Source organism: Camelus bactrianus, chromosome 35, assembly GCF_048773025.1.
Source record: "Camelus bactrianus isolate YW-2024 breed Bactrian camel chromosome 35, ASM4877302v1, whole genome shotgun sequence".
NCBI lineage: Eukaryota > Metazoa > Chordata > Mammalia > Artiodactyla > Camelidae > Camelus > Camelus bactrianus.
Window position 1 is genome coordinate 28,116,482 of NC_133573.1, and position 22,611 is coordinate 28,139,092.

At 42.0% G+C, this 22,611-nt stretch overlaps 2 protein-coding genes across 7 annotated transcripts in view; one reads left to right on the plus strand and one right to left on the minus strand.

Moving 5' to 3' along the window:
* The window catches only part of PRKCQ (protein kinase C theta), a 131,600-nt gene that overhangs the window by 75,216 nt on the left and 33,773 nt on the right, over window positions 1–22,611 (plus strand). For all 6 annotated transcript variants that reach the window (XM_074358149.1, XM_074358150.1, XM_010961807.3 and 3 more), the window contains one exon: window positions 572–745. In XM_074358149.1, coding sequence (XP_074214250.1) covers window positions 572–745 — 174 coding nt within the window. The remainder of the gene's footprint in view (window positions 1–571; window positions 746–22,611) is intronic.
* The window catches only part of PFKFB3 (6-phosphofructo-2-kinase/fructose-2,6-biphosphatase 3), a 273,821-nt gene that overhangs the window by 29,231 nt on the left and 221,979 nt on the right, over window positions 1–22,611 (minus strand). Inside the window, exon 15 of the transcript XR_012504194.1 lies at window positions 17,063–17,127. The gene's annotated coding sequence lies outside the window, so the exon portion shown is untranslated. The remainder of the gene's footprint in view (window positions 1–17,062; window positions 17,128–22,611) is intronic.

Below are 22,611 nucleotides of genomic sequence, written 5' to 3' on the forward strand. Positions count from 1 at the left end.
TCTGAGCTAAAAATTAAACAGACAATAAAATTTGCACACAGCAGAATGTCTGGCACATAGTAGGTCCTGAAGATGGTACTGGCGTCTGTACCATCAGAGGAAATGCGATGCATTCTTTAAGCACACCAGGACACCTCTGTTCCTCACACATTCTTTTTTGCCTTGAAAAAGTGGGTAAAACTTGGAGTAAGGTTGTACGCTCATTTTCAGTGATATTTCAAGAGCAGTCAAGTCCTCCTTTCCACTACTTGCTGCTGCTTCCTTCAGTGCACATTTGTCTCTGTGAATTTTTTAAATAAACGTACTCAGGTCCCTGGGCAGACAGGGCACACTTTTTTAGATAGAATTTTTCAGGGGCTGATAATAACCCATCCCATGTGCACAGTAGCTCTGTGAAACCCTTTGAAAGGTACAGAGAGGATGGAACTGTTTCATACCATCCCACGCCAGCAAGCTGTTTTGCCTCCATAAAAAGGGGATGGCGGAGGATCGGAGAAGGACTTTGTGGCTCTTCTTTAATGAGTGTGAATCCGAAGTCTAAAATAAAGTCACTTGTTCCCCTTCCTTCTAGGTCTTCCTGGCAGAGTTCAAGAAAACCAATCAGTTTTTTGCAATAAAAGCCTTAAAGAAAGATGTGGTTTTGATGGACGACGATGTGGAGTGTACAATGGTAGAGAAGCGAGTTCTCTCCTTGGCCTGGGAGCATCCGTTCTTAACGCACATGTTCTGCACGTTCCAGACCAAGGTAAGGCTTCCACCCCAACACCCCTTCATCCATATCTCACCCAGTAAAGCTGGGTGCCCCTGGAAGCCCTCATTTGGAGATGTGGGGTGCTGTCTCCATGTAGTTCTTCTCTATCTGAGTCCATCTTCCATCTATTTAAACAAGTTTCTTTTCCTCTAAACACCACTGACATGTTAATTTTTTTTTTTTTAATGTCTTGGCTGGTAAAGGGCCTTCCTTTCCTTCTGAACTTGTCTATTCACCTGTTTTGCAGAGTTTGGTTTAACTTACATACAAGGGTTCTAAGCAGTGTGTGACTTATGTAACAGCAGTGCTTTGTAGGGGGGAGACAGGGTGTGGCACCTGTCTGTTCGTCTACCATACGTGTATTTGAAGAGACAAAAGTTGGAAAAAACAGATCAAGATGTGCATGCACTGTTATTGTCCTTTTTAAGGACAGTAGGAGGTCATCCTTCAGCATGGATCAGTGAGGTCCTGAGCAGTGAGGCAAAAGGGTGATTTTTGTCAGAAGTGTCTTTCCTGTTCTGGGAAGATTCTCCTCCTCAACTTTTTCCTTAAAAATTTTTTAAAAAAAAATTTCTGACTTAAAAGTTATTTGGGATCATTTTACAAAATTTGGAAGGTACTTACATGCTCAGAGAACAAAAGCATATATAATTCCGCCATTTGGATATAATCACTATTAATACTTTGAAGTTTAGCCTTCTAGATTTTTCAGCCACTAGATTTTAAAAAATAAAAATAGCGACCCACTATATGTACATATTGTTCCATAACTTGCATTTGTAACACTCTCTAGGTTTAAATATGTTAAGACAATGTGACTTATCTAATCAGAATGTTTCTAACTTTTTGTTCTGGTTTAAATAACACTGAAATGAACATCCTTGTAGATCAGCCCTCGTGGACGAGCTTTATGATTTTCTCTCTCTATTTCTCTGCTCTTCTTGATCCAATCCCCGCTGAGTGTAACTTAGAATAAGTAAGTGGACCCACGTGGGACCACGTGGTTAAGGGCGAAAGAGGGTGAAGATTTTTTTCTCTTGTTCTGTTTCAAGCCTTGATGATAATGACCTACCTTAGTATGTGTGTAAGTTACAGAGGACCTCTAAATGATCAATACACTAAACTAAAATAAAGAGAAACTGACTGTGAAAAAGCACTCAGTGATCATATGTGTATTCAAAGCACTGTGAAAGGTACAGGAGCATCTAATACAGTTCCTAACCTGGAGAATTTCATACTCTGATAAAAGAGGCAAGAATGATCCTTCTAAAGGTGGTGAGTAATGTTAAACTGAGGAATGTAGGCTCTAAGCACCAGAGCTGAGAAAAACTAGAAATTAGAATTTGAATAGGCAGAAAGGGTCTTGGGCAAGAGGGGTGGAGGGGCTGCAACCAGGAGGCATTAAGGAGTAGAAGGATTAGGAGAAGCTGTTTAAGAGAAAGTAGGCTTATGTTCTGCAGCAGGAAGGAGTTTGGAATTTCTGATAATGAGGGTTCGAGAAATTCCCTGCTAGAAATTTCCTCCTGGAGATTAAAAGTCTCTGTTGCTCTGGGATGGTGCAGGTACGTCACCAAACGGCAAAGTAAGGAACTCGGCCCCGCTCTCCTGCTCTGCGCTCTAGACCTGCTGTCCACTTTTCCTCTTGAAATATTGCGAGGCTTTTGTCAGAAGGCTAAATACACTTCAGACCAGGCTTCTAGGAGGCATTATATAATCCGGCTTCACTTGGCATCTTTCCCCACGGTTTTTGTATGTTTGTTTGTATGTTTGCATTTTACGGGGAAGGCTGTTCTGAATCCCGCTTTGCAGAAAACGGGGATATTTCCGCCTCTGCTTGTCAGTTACCATCTCAGGCAGTGTTTGCTTTGTTCCTGTTACAGGAAATGCTCTTAAGGTCCCAAGCCTTTGTAACGCTTTACCAAAACCAGAGAAGCAGATGTGTGGCAGAGAATCCACACATCAAATCTAAAATGACTGTCTCACTCCTTAGATTTCAAAGAATTGAGTCCTTTTAGAAATAAGAGATGGTGGGGAGGCAAAGCTTGCATTACACTTTCTGAAGGACGCTGAGTTGTTTTGAGATGCCCTGATTTCTCATTCAGACCTTGTATGTAAGCAAATACCACTGGTGAGTGTAAAAAGCAGCCACTGACATGAATGATGATTCACTCCGAGTAATTCTCTAACTTAGTCAGTTGGTAAAGGGCCCTATTTATGGACTCTTTTATCTGCTTGCTTACTTTTTGCAATTTGGTTTAATTTATATAACAACGAGGATTTAAGCAGTGTGGGACTTGCTTGACAGAACAAAGATTGCTTTGGCTATTCAGGGTCTTTTGTGGTTGCATGCAAACTTCAGGATAATTTGTTCTAGTTCTGTGAAAAATGGGTATTGTGATAGGGGTTGCATTAAATCTGTGGGCTATTTTCAGCAGTATGGACATTTTAACAATATTAATTCTTCAAATCCATGAACATGGGATATCTTTCCACTTCTTCGTGTCCTCTTTAATCTCCTGTGTCAGTGTCTTTTAGTTTTCAGAGTACAGGTCTTCCACCTCTTTGGTTAGATTTATTTCTGGGTATTTCATTTTCTGATGCAGTTGCAAATGGGATTGTTTTCATGGTTTCTCTTTCTGATAGTTCATTATTAGTGTATAGAAGTGGAACAGATTCCTGTATTTTCATGTCCTATCCTGAAACTTTATTGAATTTACTAGCTCTCATAGTTTTTTCGTGGTGTCTTTAAGGTTTTCTGTGGATCGTAGTATCATGTCATCTGCAAATAGTCACAGTTTCACTTCCTTTCCAATTTGGATACCTTTTATTTCCTTTTCTTGTCTGATTGCTATGGCTAGGACCTCCAATGCTATGTTGAGTAAAAGTGATGAGAGTGAGCGTCCTTGGCTTGTTCCTGATCTTAGAAGAAAAGGTCTTTCAGCTTTTCACCGTGGAATATGATGCCAGCTGTGGGTTTGTCACACATGGCTTTTATTATGTTCAGGTACATTCCCTCTGTGCCCACTTTGATGAGAGTTTTTATCATGAATGGATATTGAATTTTGTCAAATGCTTTGTATCATCTGTATCCTTCGTTTTGTTAACATGGTGTATTATACTGATTTATTTGCTGATATTGAACCATCTTTGCATCCCTGTGATAAATCCCACTTGATCGTGGTGTTTGAACAATATATTGAAAGAATTTGGTTTGCTTATATTTTGTTGAGGATTTTTACCTCTATATTCATCTGAGGTACTGGCCTGTAATTTTCTTTTTTTGTGTGGTGTCTTTGGTTTTGACATCATGGTAATGTTGGCCTTGTTGAATGAGTCTAGAAGCATTCCTTACTTTTCATTACTTTTTTTTTATATGTTAGGTAGAATTCCTTTGGGATGCAGTCTAGTTCTGGACTTTTGTTTATTGGAAGTTTTATTTTATTACTGATTCAGTTTCACTTCTGGTAATGGGTTTGTTCAGATTTTCTATTTCTTCCTGATTCAGTCTTGGAAGATTGAATATTACTAGGAATTTATCCATTTCTTTGAGGTTGTCTCATGATTCTTTGTATTCCTGTGGTGTCAGCTGTAACTTCCCTTTTATTTCTGATTGTATTTATCTGAGCCATCTATTTTCTTGATGAAAGTGGCTAAAAGCTTATCAGTTTTGTTTATCTCTTCAAAGAACCACCCCTTAAGTCTCAGTTATCTTTTCTACTGTTATTTTTGTCTCTAGTTTACTTATTTCCACCCTGATCTTAATTATTTCCTTCCTTCTACTAACTTGGGGCTTTGTTTCCTCTTTTTCTAGTTCCTTTAGGTATAAAATTTGGTTGAGATATTTCTTATTTCTTGAGGTAGGCATGAACTTTCCTATTAGTACTGCATCCTATAGATTTTGGAAAGTTTCATACCATTGTGGTCAGAGAAGATGCTTGATATGATTTCAGTCTAAATTTTCTGGTGCCCTAACATGATTTACCTGGAAAATGTACAAAAAGAATCTGTATTCCATTTTTGAATGGAATGTTCTGTATATCTTTATGGTTTAATGTGTCATTTAAGGCCAGCTTTTCCTTGTTGATTTTTCTGTTTGGCTAATCTATGCATTGCTGACAGTGGGAAGTTAAAGTCCCCTACTGTTACTGCATTACTCTCAGTTTCTCCCTTTGTGCCTGGTAATGCTTGCTTTACATATGTTTGGGCTTCTATGTTGAGTGCATAGATATTTATGGATATTAAATCCTTTTCTTGGATTGAGCCCTTTATTATTATGTAATACCCTTCTTTGTCACTTGTTACAGTATTAAAGTCTATTTTGTTGGAAATGAATATTGCTTCCCCAGCTTTTCATTTCCATTTACATGGAATATCCTTTTCTGTCCCTTCACTTTCAGTCTGTCTTTAGATCTAAAGTGAGCCTCTTGGAGGCAGCATGTAGAGGGGTCTTTTTTTTTTTTATCCATCCAGCCACCCTGTGTCTCTTGATTGGAGCATTGATTTAAAGTGATTATTGCTAGGTATGTACTTACGGCCATTTTAACTGCTTTCTGGCTCTTTTTGTGGGTCCTCTAGTTCCTTTGTCTCTTCCCATGTGGTTTTGATCAGTGACTCTAATGTTACACTTGTGTTCCTTTCTCTTCATTTTTTGTGCATCATAGGTTTTTGGTTACCCATGAGCTCCATGTGTCTCAACAACATATATTTATATGTCAGTTTATTTTAAGTTCAAAGTCACTTAAGCTTGAATGCTCAAAAGCATTCTCAAAGCTACATTTGTACTCCCCTCCCCAGTGTGTTTTGACATTATATTTTACATCTTTTTATTTTGTAGTTATAGTTCATTTTACTTTTTTTCTTTTAACCTTCATACTAGCTTTTTAAGTGGCTGTCCTATGCCTTTACTATATATTTGCCTTTGCCAGTGAGATTTTTTTTTTTCATATTTCTAGGTATGGCCTTTTCTTTTCACTTAAAGAAGACCCTTTAACGTTTCTTGTAAGGCCAGTTTAGCTGTGATGAACTCCTTTAGTTTTTGTTGTTTGGGAAATTCTTGATCTCTCCTTCAACTCTGAAGAATAACCTTACCAGGTAGAGTATTCTTGGTGTACGTTTTCTCCTTTCAGCACTTTAAATATATCATGCCACTGCCTTCTGGCAAAAGTTTCTGATGAAGTTTCTTTATTTGTGACTATTTGCTTTTTCCCTTTGCTGTTTTTAATATTCTTACCTTTAATTTTTGCCATTTTAATTATAGTGTGTCCTGATGCAGATCTCTTTGGGTTCATCTTGTTTGGGACTCTCTGTGCTTCCTGGACCTGGATATCTGTTTCCATCCCCAAGTCAGGGAAGGTTTTAGCCCCTTTCTCTCTCCTCCTCCTGGGACCCCTAAAATGTGAATGTCAGTAGGCTTGATGTTGTCCCCCAGAGGTAACTTAAGCTAGCCTCTATTTATTTTTTCTTTTTGCTATTCTGGTTGGGTGATTCCCACTATTCTGTCTTCCAGATTGCTGACCCATTCTTCTGTATCGTTTAATTTGCTTTTAATTCCCTGTAGTGTATTTTTCATTTGTTATCATATCACTCAGTTTTGATTTGCTCTAACTCTTTGTTGAAGTTTTCCCTGTGTTCATTCTTCTCCTGAGTTCAGTGAGCATCTTTATGACCGTTACTTTGAACTCTTAAATTAGGTAACTAACTTTTCTCTATTTCATTAGGAGTTTTTCTGGGGTTTTTGGCAGACTGGCTGGCTGTGGGGGTCTGGAGCATGCTGGGGCTGCCTTCACAGAAAGGCTGGAGCTAGGGTGTCCCGTGGCCATGCTGGTTGGACGTGGGGCATGCTGTGGCAGCCTTGGCAGGCTGGCTGGCTATAGAGTGTCTGGACTTTGTTCTTAGCCATCTATTAAGGTGGAGGGGATACAAAAAATTACAGTCCTCAAAAACTCCAACCCTGGCGTGAGTCCCAGCAGTTCCCCATGTGTTTGGCAGATGCTCTAGGGGTTAGTAAGTGGATTCCTTCACACGTAGTCTAAGTGCCCTTTAAATCACTGTGTCACGGGTAGTTCCTGTTGATGCAGGGTCTCCATACCTCTTATTCAGCTCTACATGGTCTGTCATTTCTCGTGCAGAAGCTGTTCCATCAGCTTTTCAGGAGAAATTGTTTCATGTGTAGATCGGTGGGTCCTTGGGTGGAATCTTTTAACTTTGCTAACAAGTAAATTAAAATCTTTTAAATATAAATTAATCATAAAACCTTGAAAGCACATTTCACAAACTACTTTCTTTAGAAGGTTGCTATTAAATTAATTCAACAAACGTCTCTTGGGGACCTACTGTTCATAAGACTCTAAAACTGGTGATTAAATTAGAATTAGGTAGGAAAAGGAAAGCGTTCTCTAAGTAGTAAATAGGAAAAAAGAAGTCCTAACTTGGAAGAATAATCTGTTTCCTTTAAGACACCATTAATAATTAGATGCCTTATTTTCTTGATAGACAAAATTATTTTAAAACTATATACTAGAAGCCATCTCCCAATTTCAGAATTGAATAAATGTGAAATAATGTGTATGTTGATTAGAAATTGCATTGGCTGCTAGTAACAGGACACAAAATAATAATGACTTAAATGTGATGGAAGTGTTTCTCTCTTCATATAAACGGAGTAACACATATATGGTTCAAAGCAAGTATGATAGTTCTATGATGTCAGAGATCCAGGAACCATCTGCCCTGTTCCATCATCTACTGCACTAGGTTTCCATCTTCAGAGGTACTCCACAGGCCAGCATGGCTGCTGGAGTCCAGCCCTCATAGCCACAATCTATTCAGGAAGCAGGAGGAAGAGAGAGTAACTCTTCTTCATTAAACCACTTCTCCATAACGCCCACAAAAAACTTTGGCTTACATCTGTCTGACTCTTCTATAGCTGTAAGGAAAGCTAGAACATTGAATCTTTCAGATGGGCACATTGTCATCCAGAATAAATTTTTTTTTACTAAGAAAGAAAGATAGGCAACCAGCCATCTCTGCTCCAACATACTTTAAAGAAAAATATAATTAAAACTACCTTTTTGGGGAGCCTATCTTGTGCCAGATAGTTTCCTAGGAACTTTAAGTATATCTAATTTTGTTAATCCCAGTGAAGTAGCTATTTTTGTTCAATTTTACCTATGGGAAAATGGAAGCTAAGAAAGGTGAACCTTCCCAGCTGGAAACGGGGAAGAGCATTCAGCCTTACCCTACTTCTTTGTCCAGATAGTGCTTCCTACGCACCCATACCACGGAAGTGTCTTAGTGACATGTCATCTCGTGGGTAACTAAATGTTCACCTACAGGAAGGAAAAAACACAGAAAAATAGCTTTCCTCTCCTTTTAATTATGCTAGAGTAAAATATTAATAATTCAAGTACCCAAAGTTTCTCTGATCTGTGACACCACCAGGGGAAAACCAGAGGGTCTGGAAAGTGTTAAAACAGAAAATCCGACTGAGTAAATTTAGAGACCCAGTTATCTGTTTTCAACACTTAATGACTCGAGCAGCATCTCATCTCTCACACAGAAAGGCGCTCTGAGGAGCTGTGTGAAATGGAGCCTTTTCTAGGCAGGAAGCAGGGAGCGACAAGGGAAGCTTCCTCTCGAGGATGAAAGGGTCTGCCAGATGGACCCTCACTAGTGCTGATCAGGGGGTTCCAGGCTGACCGGTTAAGGTTACGTTCCTGGGGAAGGCTGGAACTGCAGTTAGGTTAGGCATGAAGTCCCGGTTTGGAGATGTTGGTTTATCATAAATGATTCCATTGTGGGACTATTATCTCTTTTTTTTTTTTTTTTAAACAATCACCCACCCCCATCTTTTGATCAGACCCTCAGCTTAACTGAGGGATGTGATCAAAATTTAAGGCATTAGTACCACTCCCAACTGCAGTTCCAAAGCTCTGTTTCCTATGATCCTTTGTGTGGCATTCACAGGCCACAGAGTTCGGGGTGACCGTTTTTAAGCTGGCCATTCTCTTCATCCCTTTCTTAAGTTCTCCTCTTAGGGAGGTCATTTACTCGGTGGACAGTAGCTGGGGACAATGTCTGGAGTGCTCTTCAGCCGCAGGACCCAAGCCAATCAAAATGGAAAGAAACACCCCACTGAAGGAGTCACCTCTTTAAGCCGAATGGCTTGTTCAGTGTTTTTATGTAACTGAGCTTCCACTTCCTCAAAAGTGTTCATCCAGGTGCGACAGGTCACCGCGGCTCACGAACAGGGCCCTGGCATAGGAAGTGTTCGGTCACCTGCACTGTGTCCCTTTCTTTGTACAGAGCTTGAATGCAAAGTTCCCCAAGTTGGGGGTTGTTAACCAGAGAAAGGGACACAGACCAGGGGCTCCCTCCTATCATGGAGAGATCAGAGTTTTTCTGATGAGAAATCCAGCAATCTAAAAGGTACCACCCCACCCCACCCCCGCACTTAGCAATGGCCTGGGAGATAGGGGTGTTGGGGGCATCGTCCCAGGCCAATGCCAGACCAAAGAAACTGAAGAGAGGGTTTCATACTTAAAGTGAGATGGCAGGCTGCTGCTTTTCTCGGTCAGTTTGCTCTCGAGGCCCTCGGCGGTGTCCACAGACCAGAGGTCAGGGGGGGATGCCTTCAGCTGTGAGCTGTACACCCAGGATCCCAGTCCCTGTGGCTTGGCTGCCATCTGGTTAGGGAGGAAAATCTGGCTTAGTCCCTTCCAGAGAGACCCAAGGGCAGTCTTTGTTCTTAGTGGTTCCAAATCAGAAGGGTGGGAGGAAACTGGAAATGTCGGTTTGCAGAGTCATTGCTAGTTAACTGAGCAAACCGGAAGCAGTCAAGATCCAGTCCAGTTTACAGCTATGTAACAAAACCTCAAAAACGATTAACGGGATTCGAATCTAGTATCTACAGAGGTGCAGGCATCATTTTTTTTTTTCTCTACAATCACTTGCATTTATTTTATCAAAGATAATCTCAGTAAAACGAATTTGCATTAAACTGGGCCTGGTTAATTACATAAGTGCAGAAAGAATAGTGAGTGACCATGTAAGCACATTTAAAGACTGCTCGCTGTAAAGAATGTCATGTTGAACTCTAAAGTCTGAGGACAGGAAGCCAAGCCAAACCCTTGGAATCAGATTTTCCCTTCAATACTGTACGTTTGGATGAATTCCTCTCTTGAGGTCCAAAACGCGTCCTGAGGTTCCCGGGCCTGCCAGGAAGTCACCTTTCACACTCACCTGGTAAGGCCCTGGGAGCCTTGGTACCAGAGTGAGAGTTCAGTTTTTCCAAGGGACTTGATTGGCTCCGTAAAGTCAGTCTTAGTTCTTTAAAGCTTAGTCTGGTCACATCTGAGTCTACGCCCACGTCTCTCACATGTGAAATTCCAGTCAAAGCCTTGGTAATATGGCGAATACAGGCAACTGAGTTCTGTTCCCAGGAGAGCAGATGCTCACTGACCTTATGTAAATAACTGTTTTGCCATAAAGGGAGTACTCAAGAGTCTCTGGAGAAATCAGATAAAGAAAAAAAGTAAACGTTTACCCTTGTTTACAGAGGTAGACTTTACCAAATTGTTGCCAATCATGACAGCTCAAGAGAAATCTCAAATCTGGAAAGGGAAACACACTGAAGTGCCAGCAATGTTTCAAACAGAAGATCGTAAAAATTGTAATCATCGTCCTCATCAGTTCATTCCTGTGTTACTAATGCTTATTCTGCTTAAATCCAGTTTTTTTCCATTAGATCTGGAAATTTTTACCCAGGTCAGTTTTACGAGTTTAAAGTTAACATAAACCTGTGTTTGCCAAAGCCCCTTCCATGAATCTCCTCAGAGATGAAGCCCTTTTGAAGAAACACTTTTGCAAAAGCCTCTAAGCAAGACAGTAACTCTTGGTAAATGACAAAGACTTAAGATGCCCGTGGCTGAAGACCTGATGAGAGTTCATTTGATAAGGAACTGTAGTTATTGCTCTGATGTACATTTTAAGGTAACAGCCGGATTCTGACTGATTACATGATACCAGGACACATCAATGTTGAGAACACGATTTTCTGTACAAATACAACATAAAAGAGGCTTGGTGTTGACAGTGCTTTCCATGACATTTACACGTCAAGTAACCCAAATTAGCTTAACATCTTTCATTTTATAAGGAGAGAAAACAAATCTTTTGAAATGTTCCAGGGACCCTCTGGAAAATCTTAAAGTTTGTTCACAGTCAAAAAGGCTTCATTTAGAATTTGATTTGGGCTAGGTTTATTAAAAACATAAAAAGGTTATCAACTGTTATTCAATTAAAAAATCAAAAGGTTTAAAAACACTTGATCAAATAGGAACATTAGGTCACTGTGAAGTAGTAGTTATCCAGTTAACCAAGGTGATCGATTGAAGACTTCACAGGTAAATATAGAAAGTTAAATAATTGTTCAAAAGAACTCTCTTAATAGAGAAGGCTCAGTTTAATCAAAGATCCGATAAAGATAATCCAAATCATAGGAGGTTATTTTGGAAAAACCTTTCATAATCTCTTATCAGAAGTAGACCAAAAATCAAAAAAAAAAAACTTTTAACATAGAGAAAACCAATTCTAATTTTGAGTAAAATTTTTTTTTCACTTAAATTCATTCCAATCTTAGCCAGCTTGCCCGGGCATAAAATTCAGTTCCCAAGATTCTTTTCCCCACAAACTTTCCTCGATTTTGTCCTGTGTTTTCCCTTTTTACCGTTCTGAAATAACCAGTCTCACTTAAAGACGAAATTCCTTTCTTTTTTCTCGATAAAAATGCATCTCCATTCCTCATAACTTCTTTTGCCAAAACCACACCCCCTACTTTCCCTGCGTGCAGAGATGTTGTCCTTATCATTTCTAATAGCTTTAATTATATATATAAGCATGTTTAATTAACCCTTTTTTAAAAAACCCTTAATTTTAGTGAAAATGAACAATTGTAAACTGTCTTTTTATATTAGCATCCTATGGCTTGATGCATTTTATACTTTTAAAAATTTCTTGAACATATGCTTTCTCATAGTAAGAGTTTCAGTACGTCACAAAAAAATATTTTCTAATAGACCCAAATATACTTGGTTCCTCTGTAAAAGGAAGCCAAAAGTAGATGGAGCTCTGTTCAGTAACTAGGTTTTCAGTACTTTATCTTATTTGGAAATGATCTAGACATTCAATGACTAGCCATCCTTTAACTTAGCAAAACTAAGATTTCAGGACACCAAAAAGTTCAGAGGAAACAATTTTAAAAATATTTTCTAATAGACCCAGATATATTTAGTTCCTCTTTAGAAGTTTATCTAAAACCTTTTGTTCCCATTTACATCAGTTTAAATCATTTGTCCTCAATAATCATGTTTTAGACACCCGCAAAAATGTCATGAGACATTGGACGAGGCCAGACACCATCCCGGGCTATTTTTCTTGCTGAAAACCTTTGTAACGGAGCTAACATGGATTTACTTGACCAATAAACCAAGCAGAATGAAGTTGTACATCCGCAGTATTTTTAATACTGATCATTCTGAAGACATACTTGCAACAAACATCAATTAGCTGTTACTTACCAAAGGTTATCTCAGATCTTCTGAACTTCAGAAGCGTTTGGCTTCGTTTCTGTTGCAGGCCGACCTCATTTTATTGTGCTTCGCGAGATACTGCATTTTTCTTTTTTTAAACAAATTAAAGGTTTGTGGCCACCCTGCACTGAGCAAATCTCTTGGTGCCATTTTTCCAGCGGCATTTTCTCACTCCGTGTCTCTCACATTTTGTTAATTCTCGCCATATTTCAAACCTTTTCATTATTATATTTGTTATGGTGATCTGTGATAACTGATGTTACTATTGTAATTGTTTTGGGGCACCATGAACCACGCCCATATAAGACGACAAACTTAATTGACAAACGCGTGTATTCTGACTGTCCATTCCCCCGTCTCTCTCCTCGGGCCTCCTTATCCCCTGAGACATGACAATATTGAAAGTAGGCTAATTGATGACCCTACAACAGCCTCTAAGTGTTCCGTGAAAGGAAGAGCCCCCACATCTCTGACTTGAAGTCAAAAGCGAGGCCTCTCGCACCAACCATTAGCCAAGGTGTGAGCGCTAAGGAGAAGTTCTCGGAGGAAATTAAAGGTGCTGCTACCATGAACAGATGAATAGTGAGAAAGCAAAAGAGCCTTATTGCTGATAATGGAGACCACAGCATCCCCAGGGCCTCATCCAGAGCAAGGCCTTACCTCTCCTTAACCCTAAGGAGGCTGAGAGAGTTGAGGAAGCGGAAGAGAAGTATGAAGCTAGCGGAGGTTGGTTCATGAGGTTTAAGGAAAGACACCATCTCCATAATATCCAAGTGCAAGGTGAAGCAGCAACTTATCTTAGCAAGATCTGGCTAAGATAACCAATGAAGACGGCCACATCAACGACAGATTTTCAGTGTGGATTATAGAGCCTTATATTGGAAGAAGATGCCATGTAGGACCTTCATAGCTAGAGAGGAGAAGTCAGCGCCTGGCTTCAAAGGACTGGCCTCTTGATAGGGGCTAATGCAGCTGGTGACTTTAAACTGAAGCCAGTGCTCATTTACCATTTTGAAAATCCCAGGGCCCTTAAGAATTGTGCTGGATCTACTCGGCCTGTGCTCTATGAATTGAACAGCAAAGCCTGGGTGACAGCACATCTGTTTACAACATGCTTTACAGAGTATTTTAAACCCAATTGTGAGCCTACTGCTCAGAAAAAATACTGATCATTGACAACGCACCTGGTCCCCCAAGAGCTCTGTTGGAGATGTGCAATGAGATTGTTGTTGTGTTCATGTTAACACAACATCCACCCTGCAGCCCATGGATCAAGGAGTCATTTCAACTTGCAGGCTTTATTATTTAAGAAATGCGTTTTGTGCGGCTCAGGCTGCCCTAGACAGTGATTCCTCTGATGAATCGGGGCCAACTAAATTGCAAACCTTCTGGAAAGGACTCACCATTCTAGATGCCATGCAGAACATTTGTGATTCATGGGAAGAGGTCAGAGTATCAGCATCCACAGGAGTTTGGAAGAAGTTGATTCCAACCCTCATGGATGACTTAGACATTCAGGACTTCAGTGGAGGAAGTCACTGCAGATGTGGTGGAAACAGCAAGAGACCTAGAACTGCAAGTGGAGCCTGAAGATGTGACTGAATCGCTGCAAACTCATCATAGAACGTGAACGGATGAGGAGCTGCTTCTATGGATGAGCAAGGAAAGGGGTTTCTTGATTCAGAATCTACTTCTTGTGAGGATGCTGTGAAGACTTGTTGAAATGACAACAGAAGACTTAGTACCTAAACTTAGTCGACAAAGCAGTGGCAGGGTTTGAGAAGACTGGCTTCAGTTCTGAAAGAAGTTCTACTGTGGGTAAAATGCCATCAAACAGCCTTGCACGCTCCAGAGAAATTGTTTGTGAAAGGAAGTTAGTCAAAGGAGCAAACCTCACTGTTGTCTTATTTTTATAAATTACCATAGCCACACCCACGTTCAGCAGCCACCACCCTGATCAGTCAGCAGCCACCAACATCCTGGCAAGACCTTCCACCAGCAAAAAGATTGTGCAACTTGCTGAAGGTTTACATGATGGTTAGCATTTTTTAGCAATCAAGTATTTTAAATTAAGATACATAGGTTTTTTTTTTTTTTAGACAAAAGGCTATTGCACACTTCATAGACCACATCATAATGCAAGCGTAACCTTTGCATGCACTGGGAAACCACATCATAATGTAAACATAACCTTTGCATGCACTAGAAAACCAGTGTGATGCACCTTATTGTGACATTAGCTTTACTGCAGCGGTCTGAAACTGAACCCACGGTATCACCGAGGTACGCCCGTGTATTTCTGAGGGTTTTAGGAATCCTTAATTCATATTAATGCTTAATTCTCCTCAACCCAATTAAATCGAGCTCTTTTACAAATTAATTGTAATACCATCTAGAGATGGAAAACACCATGCATAGAATAACGCATATACAGCAACACACACAAAAATATAGATGCAAACACAGACCTTATAACTTTCAGTTTAAAATCGCTCCCACGGACCTTCAGAATACACACTTGCCTTTTGAGATAAACAGGGGAGGTTGCGGGGTTGGTAAAAGGAACAGTTGGATTTTGAACTGCCCCTCGAGCTGCATTTCTAGTTTTGCAAAGATTTGTAAGATAATGACAGTGGCTCTCAAGTCCCCAGAGAACTGGGTTCCAACGTCTAAATGACATCATAGGTTAGCCCATCCCATTCAACGCGATTGTCCGTAATTTGCTTTTTTTCTTTTATATCAGGAAGATTTCTAGCTAAGACAGAAATGAAAAGATTTCTATGTTCTGGATTTAGAGCTGTTTGCCTTTGGACTGTTTTAGTCAATCCTCTCACAAGGGCTTTAGAAGCTTTTTTCTTTCTCTCCGGGGTGCGCACAGTTTTATTTTGGCTTAGGGGGAGAGGCCTGAAAAAATTCCTGTGAGGCTCTGAGTAGCAGCCTCTTATTTCTGACCAACTTTTAAACACTGAGCTACTTTAAAAACAAAAAATCCTTGTAAACATTTTGCCAGGCCTCCGCTGGGACAGACAGCAAATGCTCCATGCAGCAGTGAACCACCTCTTGGACTTGAGAGGCATCCCCAGGGAGGGAGCGAAAGTCGTGTTTTCCTGCCGTGTCAGGAAGCTGGCTCCGGTGAGGATCCTCGCCCTGGCCGACCTCTGCCAGCTTCCCCGGGCCCCGTCCGCAGGCTCCGAGCGGGGGTTAAAGCAGAGCGTGCAGCTCGAGCGTCTGTAAGAATTTGGCAACTGTTTTCCGTTAGTTTTCAGTTTGGTCTGCCTTAGCTGCTTAAGAGAATAGCGTGGCGGTTCACCAGAAAGTCCCTCAGAACCTCGGCAATCCTGGAAGGCGTCCTCACGGTGGTCCCCCTCTGCGGGTCTGCGTGGGGCTGTGCGTAAGGCCACTGACTTGGTGGACTTTCATTTACAGTCTTGTAGTCTCTTTAGAAAGGCCGTGTCGACAGGGTCACTGGAACGAGTACTCAACTAAAGGGCGGCAGGAGGGAGCAGTAGGACTCGTGTGAAGCCCGTCTTACCGTCTTTGTTTCAGGTCCCTCTTAGGCCTTTAGTGTTGCACTAGCCTTTTGCAACTAGTTTTTTAATGAAGTTATCTTGGCATCTTGAAGCCTTCTGAAGCCTGCTGCATGCCAGTTAAAGTAGGTGTCCCCAGTCTGGTTGACTTGGGAGCCCTTACTTTCAAGTGCGCTTCTTAAGTGATCTCAACTCGTTGGAACTGTCCCCACGATGACGCCGTACCCTCCCTGAGCGCTGCCGGCGTTTGGAAAGCCCTGAGCCACAGAGGTGGTTCAGCCACATTTCTGTCCAGCCACGTTGTGGGGCCCCAACCTGACGGCTGCCAAGCTAGGTTCTTCAGACCCAAAACAACAACCCTAAGTTATTTGCAGTAAGATTTTTGCCATTTTTGTAGATACAAAATCTAAATCTTCGATAGACAATAAGCAGGTGTGCGGAAGGTGGCAGACCTAACTCCAGAGTCTAAAGGTCTCGCTTTCCCGGCGAAGGCTTTCGGGGTCTCTCAGAGCCAGACGAATACTTAAGAGGGCTGTGCCTCAGGGTTGGGGACTGTGTGGTGTTGCACAGTGTCCCCGCTGTGTGGAAATTTTTAGGTTGGCAGGCAACCTGGGGCCACTCTGACCTAGTCTGTGACCAGCTTCTCCTAACACAGGAGTCCCTGGGTTAGGTGGTCAGTGCTCTCAACGGCTTTGAAATGCTCGATCCACGCGCACCAATTTTTTGGCTTTTTTTGCCTCTGAAATTCCCCTTGGCAGCAGCCTTTATCCACGCGACACAAGACAAACAAACGTGCGCCTTAACACACCAGCAGTAGCCAAACGGTGTCACCGCAGCCTGGCCAAGACAAAGGCCTCGCGCGGCACCACCGATTCCCCACGTGGACCCGGAGACTGGGGAAGGGGCCGAACCAGCACACCCCTCAGAACGGCGCTGCGGCCTGGTACCAGACAAACGGGGGGCCGCGGCGGCCACCAGCAGCTCCCAACACGGAATCTGGGGAAGGATCCCAAACAGATGGGGGACTGCAGACTAAGCAGTTCCCAGTGTGGAACCAGGGGTTCCAATCAAGAGGGAGGCTGGAAAGCCAGTTCAGTTAGATCCATACTCAGGGCCAAGACCGGCGCCCAGAACCGAGGGGGACTTACCCACAGCCCTCGGCAAGGCCGGGAAGGATGCAGTCCAAGAGCTCTCACCTGTGTCTCCTGTGGTCCGCAGAGCTGCCAGAAGTTTCCTTCAGATCCGGTCGCCATCACCAAGTCTGTTAAAACACAAAGTTCAGCTGTGTAAATGAAAGCTCTAGCTGGCTTTATTCAGTGATTCATGGACTGGGCGTCACGCCGTCTGTTTAGAAAGGAGCCAGGGGCTGTGTGGGACGGAAGACCCTGACAGGGACAAGCGGGGAGGGAGAAGGAAAGAGCAGCTGGTTTCAGGCAAGGTCCCCTTCCTCTAGGGGAGCGAGGGGTCCATCTGGCGGGTTACCTCACTAGCGCTAACCCGGAAGTTGCAGACTGACCGGGTAAGCTTACATCCCGGGGGCGGAGCTTGGAACTGCAAACAGGTTACGTTTTAAGTCTCAGTGTGGGGAGATGGGCTTAGCACCAGTAACTTCATTTTGAGGCTATTGTCTCCTTTTTTAAAAAAAAAATAGAAAAGCTGCATCTAACACAGTGAGAACACTTTTTTGTTTTGTTTTGAGTAATATTTTAATTTTACTGTTATTATAGCTGTATGCATTCTTTGCAGTTAACTTCTGATTTATTATCTGGGCAGCAGAGTAAGACATTTAAGTAATGGTTTTGTCCCTTCTATGCCTTACACGTCATACACACAATTTCTGGCTGTGAAACCTGGAGGTGCATCCATTCTCTTATGTTCTGGAGCTATAGCTTTATTACCTTCAGGCTTTAAAAAAAATTTTTTTGAAGTATAGTTGGCGTACAATGTGTTCGTTTCAGGTGTGCAGCATAGTGATTCAGTTATACGTGTATATATTCTTTCAGATTCTTTTTCATTATAGGTTGTTACAAGCTGTTGAATATAGTTCTCTGTGCTACACAGTAGGACCCTGTGGTTTATCTGTTCTGTACACAGTAGTTTGTATTTTAGGAGTAGCTAATCCCCAACTCCTAATTTATTCCCCCAACCCTTCCCCTTCGGTAACCACAAATTTGTTTTCTATGCCTGTGTTTTGTTTTTTTTTAAGGGAATACTTTTTCTTTAGAAATGAAAAGTAAACTAAAGTCTGCCTTCATCTGTGTCTTTGAATCCTGAAAGGCCCATCTTGTATTCATTTAAGAAGCGTTACAGTTTCACACCGCCATGACATTCTAGATCGTAGGAGCACGTCTGCAGGCCCCTGCCCCCTGCGTGTGGGAGAAGCCCCCCCCCGCCCAGACTCCCCCCGCCCCGCCGCACAGACCACCCCCCCCAGGTGTTAGGGCGCGGGTGCTGCTTCATGTATTCACCGCACTGCCCTGACTCCCGCACACCGGTCGGAACCAGGCGACCCTTTGTCAGTATGACTTCGAAATTTCTCTTTCATGACAAAGAAGGCTGAGTTTCACTTTCCGTTTCTAGAACACGCGAAGCTTAACTTCCTGGCCAGCCTCCCCATGGTCCCAGCTATGATTTCAGAGCGCGAGTTGATGCCTGACGCTTCGTGTAACTTTCAGCAAGCCACCTCACATTCCTTTGTAACCTAGGGTGACCCTTTTTTGCCTAAAAAACGGTAACATTTATTAAAAAAAAAAAGCATTTGCCGACAAGTCTAAATCCTTTGTGGAGAATGCGCCAGGTGAACTGCAAGTTATCATTTGAAATAGAAGAAAAACTCCTTTGGCGCGGCAGGTTTTCGAAAAGTATGTCATTCTGATATTCCCACTACCCATTTGAGGGTGAAACCCACCCCAGATCGCCGGAAGGTTATAATGCCCAGTGTTTTATTCAGAAACCGCCTCGACTGAAGCTCTCAAAAGCACTTTAATCCAGCCACCCTCCAGCGGAGTTAGGACTGCTAACGGTCATCGCAGCCTCAGCAGGGAAAAAAAGAACCACATAAACCACATCCTCAAAAACACGTATCCATGATCTCAGACGAGAATTAACTTTTTGTGTCGTCCCTGTTTGTAAGTAACTGATAAGTCTGTTTACTTAAGTACTTTAGCAGTTTTCTTTTTTTCTGTTTTATCAAAGTATAGTTGATCTCCAATGTTGTGTTAGTTACTGGTGTAGTTTTACATACATACATAAATCTTCCTTTTCAGATACTTTTCCATGATAGGTTATTACAATCTATTGAATATAGTTCCCTGTGCTGTACAGTAGGACCATGTTGTTTATCTGTTTTATGTGTAGCAGTGTGTATCTGCTAATCACAAACTCTTAATTTGTCTCCCCCCACACCCCACCCCCAGCCTTTCCCCTTTGGTAACCGTAGTTTTGTTTTCTGTGTCTGTTTCTGTTTTGTAAATAAGTTCATTTGTATAATTTTTTAGATTCCACATATGAGTGATACCATATGATAGTTGTCTTTCTCTGTCGGGCTGACTCAGTGTGACAGTCTCCAGGTCCATCCACGTAGGAGGTCACCTATTGACTGTGTCATTTAGTAGGAATAGAAGCATCCTACAGGGAGGCTGAGGGCGTACGTCAGGTTACAGGGTCTCAAGGAGCGGGTGGCAGGTGGGCAGATCCAGTGGTGACACAGTCTTTCAGAAAGTGTGTTTCCGAAGATGGAAGCTTGTTTTGATTACAGGGTTCAGGGGTTACAGGTACTGGAGAATGCCAGAGACCAAAGGGAAGAATTTGTGGAGAAGATTCTGGAAGAGCATGGGGTTAGGATGAAGGGTACAGAAGACCCTCACAAGGAGACGGGTCACTTCTGAGAGAGGACGTGTGAGGAGGAGGCAGGAGAGAGACTTAAGTCAGCAGAGGAGGGAATCTGAGAGGGCTCACCACGACTGTCGTCACCACAGTGCAGCAGGAAGCCGCCCCAGCTGCAAGGCAGCGGGATGGGAGCGGGACGGAGAACCTGGAGACAGAAGAAGGGGCCGATATGTCAGCAGCGGGGGCTCAGCAAAGATGGAGTGAGACACAGAAGCACAGATGGGGAGGGACAATCCAAGGGCCATCCATTGGGGGTAGGGGGGCTGTTTGGGTGGGGCTGTGTGTGTGTGTGTCTGTGTGTGTCTCTGTGATGGAAATTCCCCAGGGATGGACACTGGCAAGGTGAGAAAGGTCTTCAAGACAAGTAAGTTGAAATAAGACTTACTCCGTAGTGGGGAGGGTACAGCTCAAGAGATAGAGTGCATGCTAAGCATGCACAAGGTCCTGGGGACTGAACCCAGGACCTACCCCCAAAATAAATAAGTGAACCTAATTACCTCCAAAAATAAAATAAATTTAAAAAATAAAGGTTCAGGAAAAAAAAATCAAGATTGAGAGACGTGTGCAGAGCATGTAAAAAGAATGGAAATTTTTCTTAATAAAATTTTTAAAAAACAATAAAAGCTTTAAAAAAAAATAAAACTTACGTAACTTCCACCCTCATCTTGTAATGATTTGCATTTACCCAGAATTTGAATGAGCTCTTAAATCCTAGTTCTTTAATACGTTATATAAACAGTAATTCTCCAAGGAACTCGATTTAAAAAAAAAAGAAAACTATTTCTAGAAAAGTAGTTACAAATGTTTTGACTAAATGGATGCTAGCAACCAAAACAAAGATGTGCTTTTAGAAGTCATGCCTTCCAGGTTTTAAGTAGGAGGCGCAATGCCGCCTCCTTCGCGTGAATCCACCTTCACAGGGAGAAAAAACGTTACAAGAATTTGGTAGAACTGGGTAGTCTCCATCCTCTTTAGTCATTATTTTATTAATATTTTTAAGAATTCCATATGAATAGAAATCTGAAGGATGTTTTCTTCTAATCTACACATTCGCGTTGTTTTTAATGCATTGGCTCCTCTGTAGCTACTAGTTTTTAAATTAATTGACTTTTCTAGAGCAGATTTAGGGATACAGAAAAACTGGGTGGGAAGTGTGAGACTTCCCCTAGTTCCCCTTCGGGGCGCCACCCCTCACAGCCCCCCGATTTTTAGCGTCTTCCTTTAGTGCAGTCTGCCTGCTGCCACCGAGGCATTACATTTATACACTGTTATTACCTACAGTCCATAGTTTATATTAGGGTTTCTATGGAACATTCTAAGGGTTTTGACAAATGGATGACTCACATCCACCATTATGGTGTCATAACAAAATAGTTTCACTGTCCTGAAAATCCTGTGTGTGCCACCTCTTCTTCTCACCCCCACCCCCAGCCCCTGGCAATCACGGATCTCTTTTCTGTCTCCAGTTTTGGCTTTTCCATGCCAGATAGAAATCATACAGAGAATAGCCTTTCTGTTGGCTTCTTTGACCAGGCAACATGCGTTTAGGATTCCTCCATGTCTTTCCATGGCTTCGTACCTCATCTCTTTTTATTACCAAATAATATTCCATTGTCTGGATGGACCAGTTTACTTAGCCCTCACCTGTTGAGGGGCCTCTTGGTTGCCTATTTGATTGGTTACTAGTTTGATTTGTCATACTCATTTTTTCCTCTTGTCATGACAGACTATCTGAAACTCTTAAGAGTAGGAATGGGTTGGAGAGATATTATCAGGTCAGATCCTCTCATTTTGCAGCTAAGGTGACTGAGATCCAACAACAGTCAGCCCCTCTGATCACGCTCTAGTCTTTCTTCTAGATCACACTGTCAGTCCAGAACTGCTAGCAGGGTTGAGATTTCAAGGTACCTAAGCACCAAATCCAGCTCAGCTCAACTGGAGAATTACCCATTGCATGTCCTGAACCTTAGAACCAGGCAAGCCACCCTTGGGCCTTCCTCTAACCACACATCTCCCCATGGAGCAAGGGACCAGGCTCCACTCAACCCCACTCCTAATCCGTGCTCGAAGCATGTGTGTATCTCCCTAGGGTCTGTTGTGGGAAACTGGAGGCTAGGGGCTAGAGGGGGGCGGGTGCAGGGTGCTTTCCCCACGTAGCCACTTAACTGGTGCGAGATTTGGAAGAATTCTAAATTCATCATTGACCTTCCTGGTCATTATGAAGGTGTTTTGCAGAAGATTTTATATACATATGTATATGTATGTATGTGTGTATATGTGTGCGTGTATATGTATAATTTTCATATATAGATAGAGAACATATAGGAATATAGAACACATTTTGTTGTAACAAAATAATACCAATACACATAATAAAGGTGAATATGTCAAGAGTTCTTACTCTGTGTCAGGCACTGGACTAAATACTTGATGTGGATTATTTCACTTAATTTTAGATATGGACCAGCTCCCCTGAATTCTGCAGGGCACACTTTCCAGCACTTTCCACTGGCTACAACAGGACAGATCCCACAGTTGGCTTGAAGTCTGCGCTCCAGTTTCCATACTGTTACACTGTGATCTTCGGTGTCACAGTGTTTATTATGTATGCTTAGCACGTGATGCTCTGAAAAGGCTGCTGGTATACTTGGTCATTTTGCAATAAATAGTTTTATTCTGATTGTATTTCTTCAGATACGCAAGTCTTCTCTTGTATAAAATTTATTACATTACTTTACTAGTCTTTGGAGGAAAAAGACCTAGAAAAATGACTGTAATTATTCTTTTTTCCATGTTCTTTATTTTCATTCTCTTATTAAAAGCAAATGTCATCATTCTAAGGAGAAAGCAGGGCAGA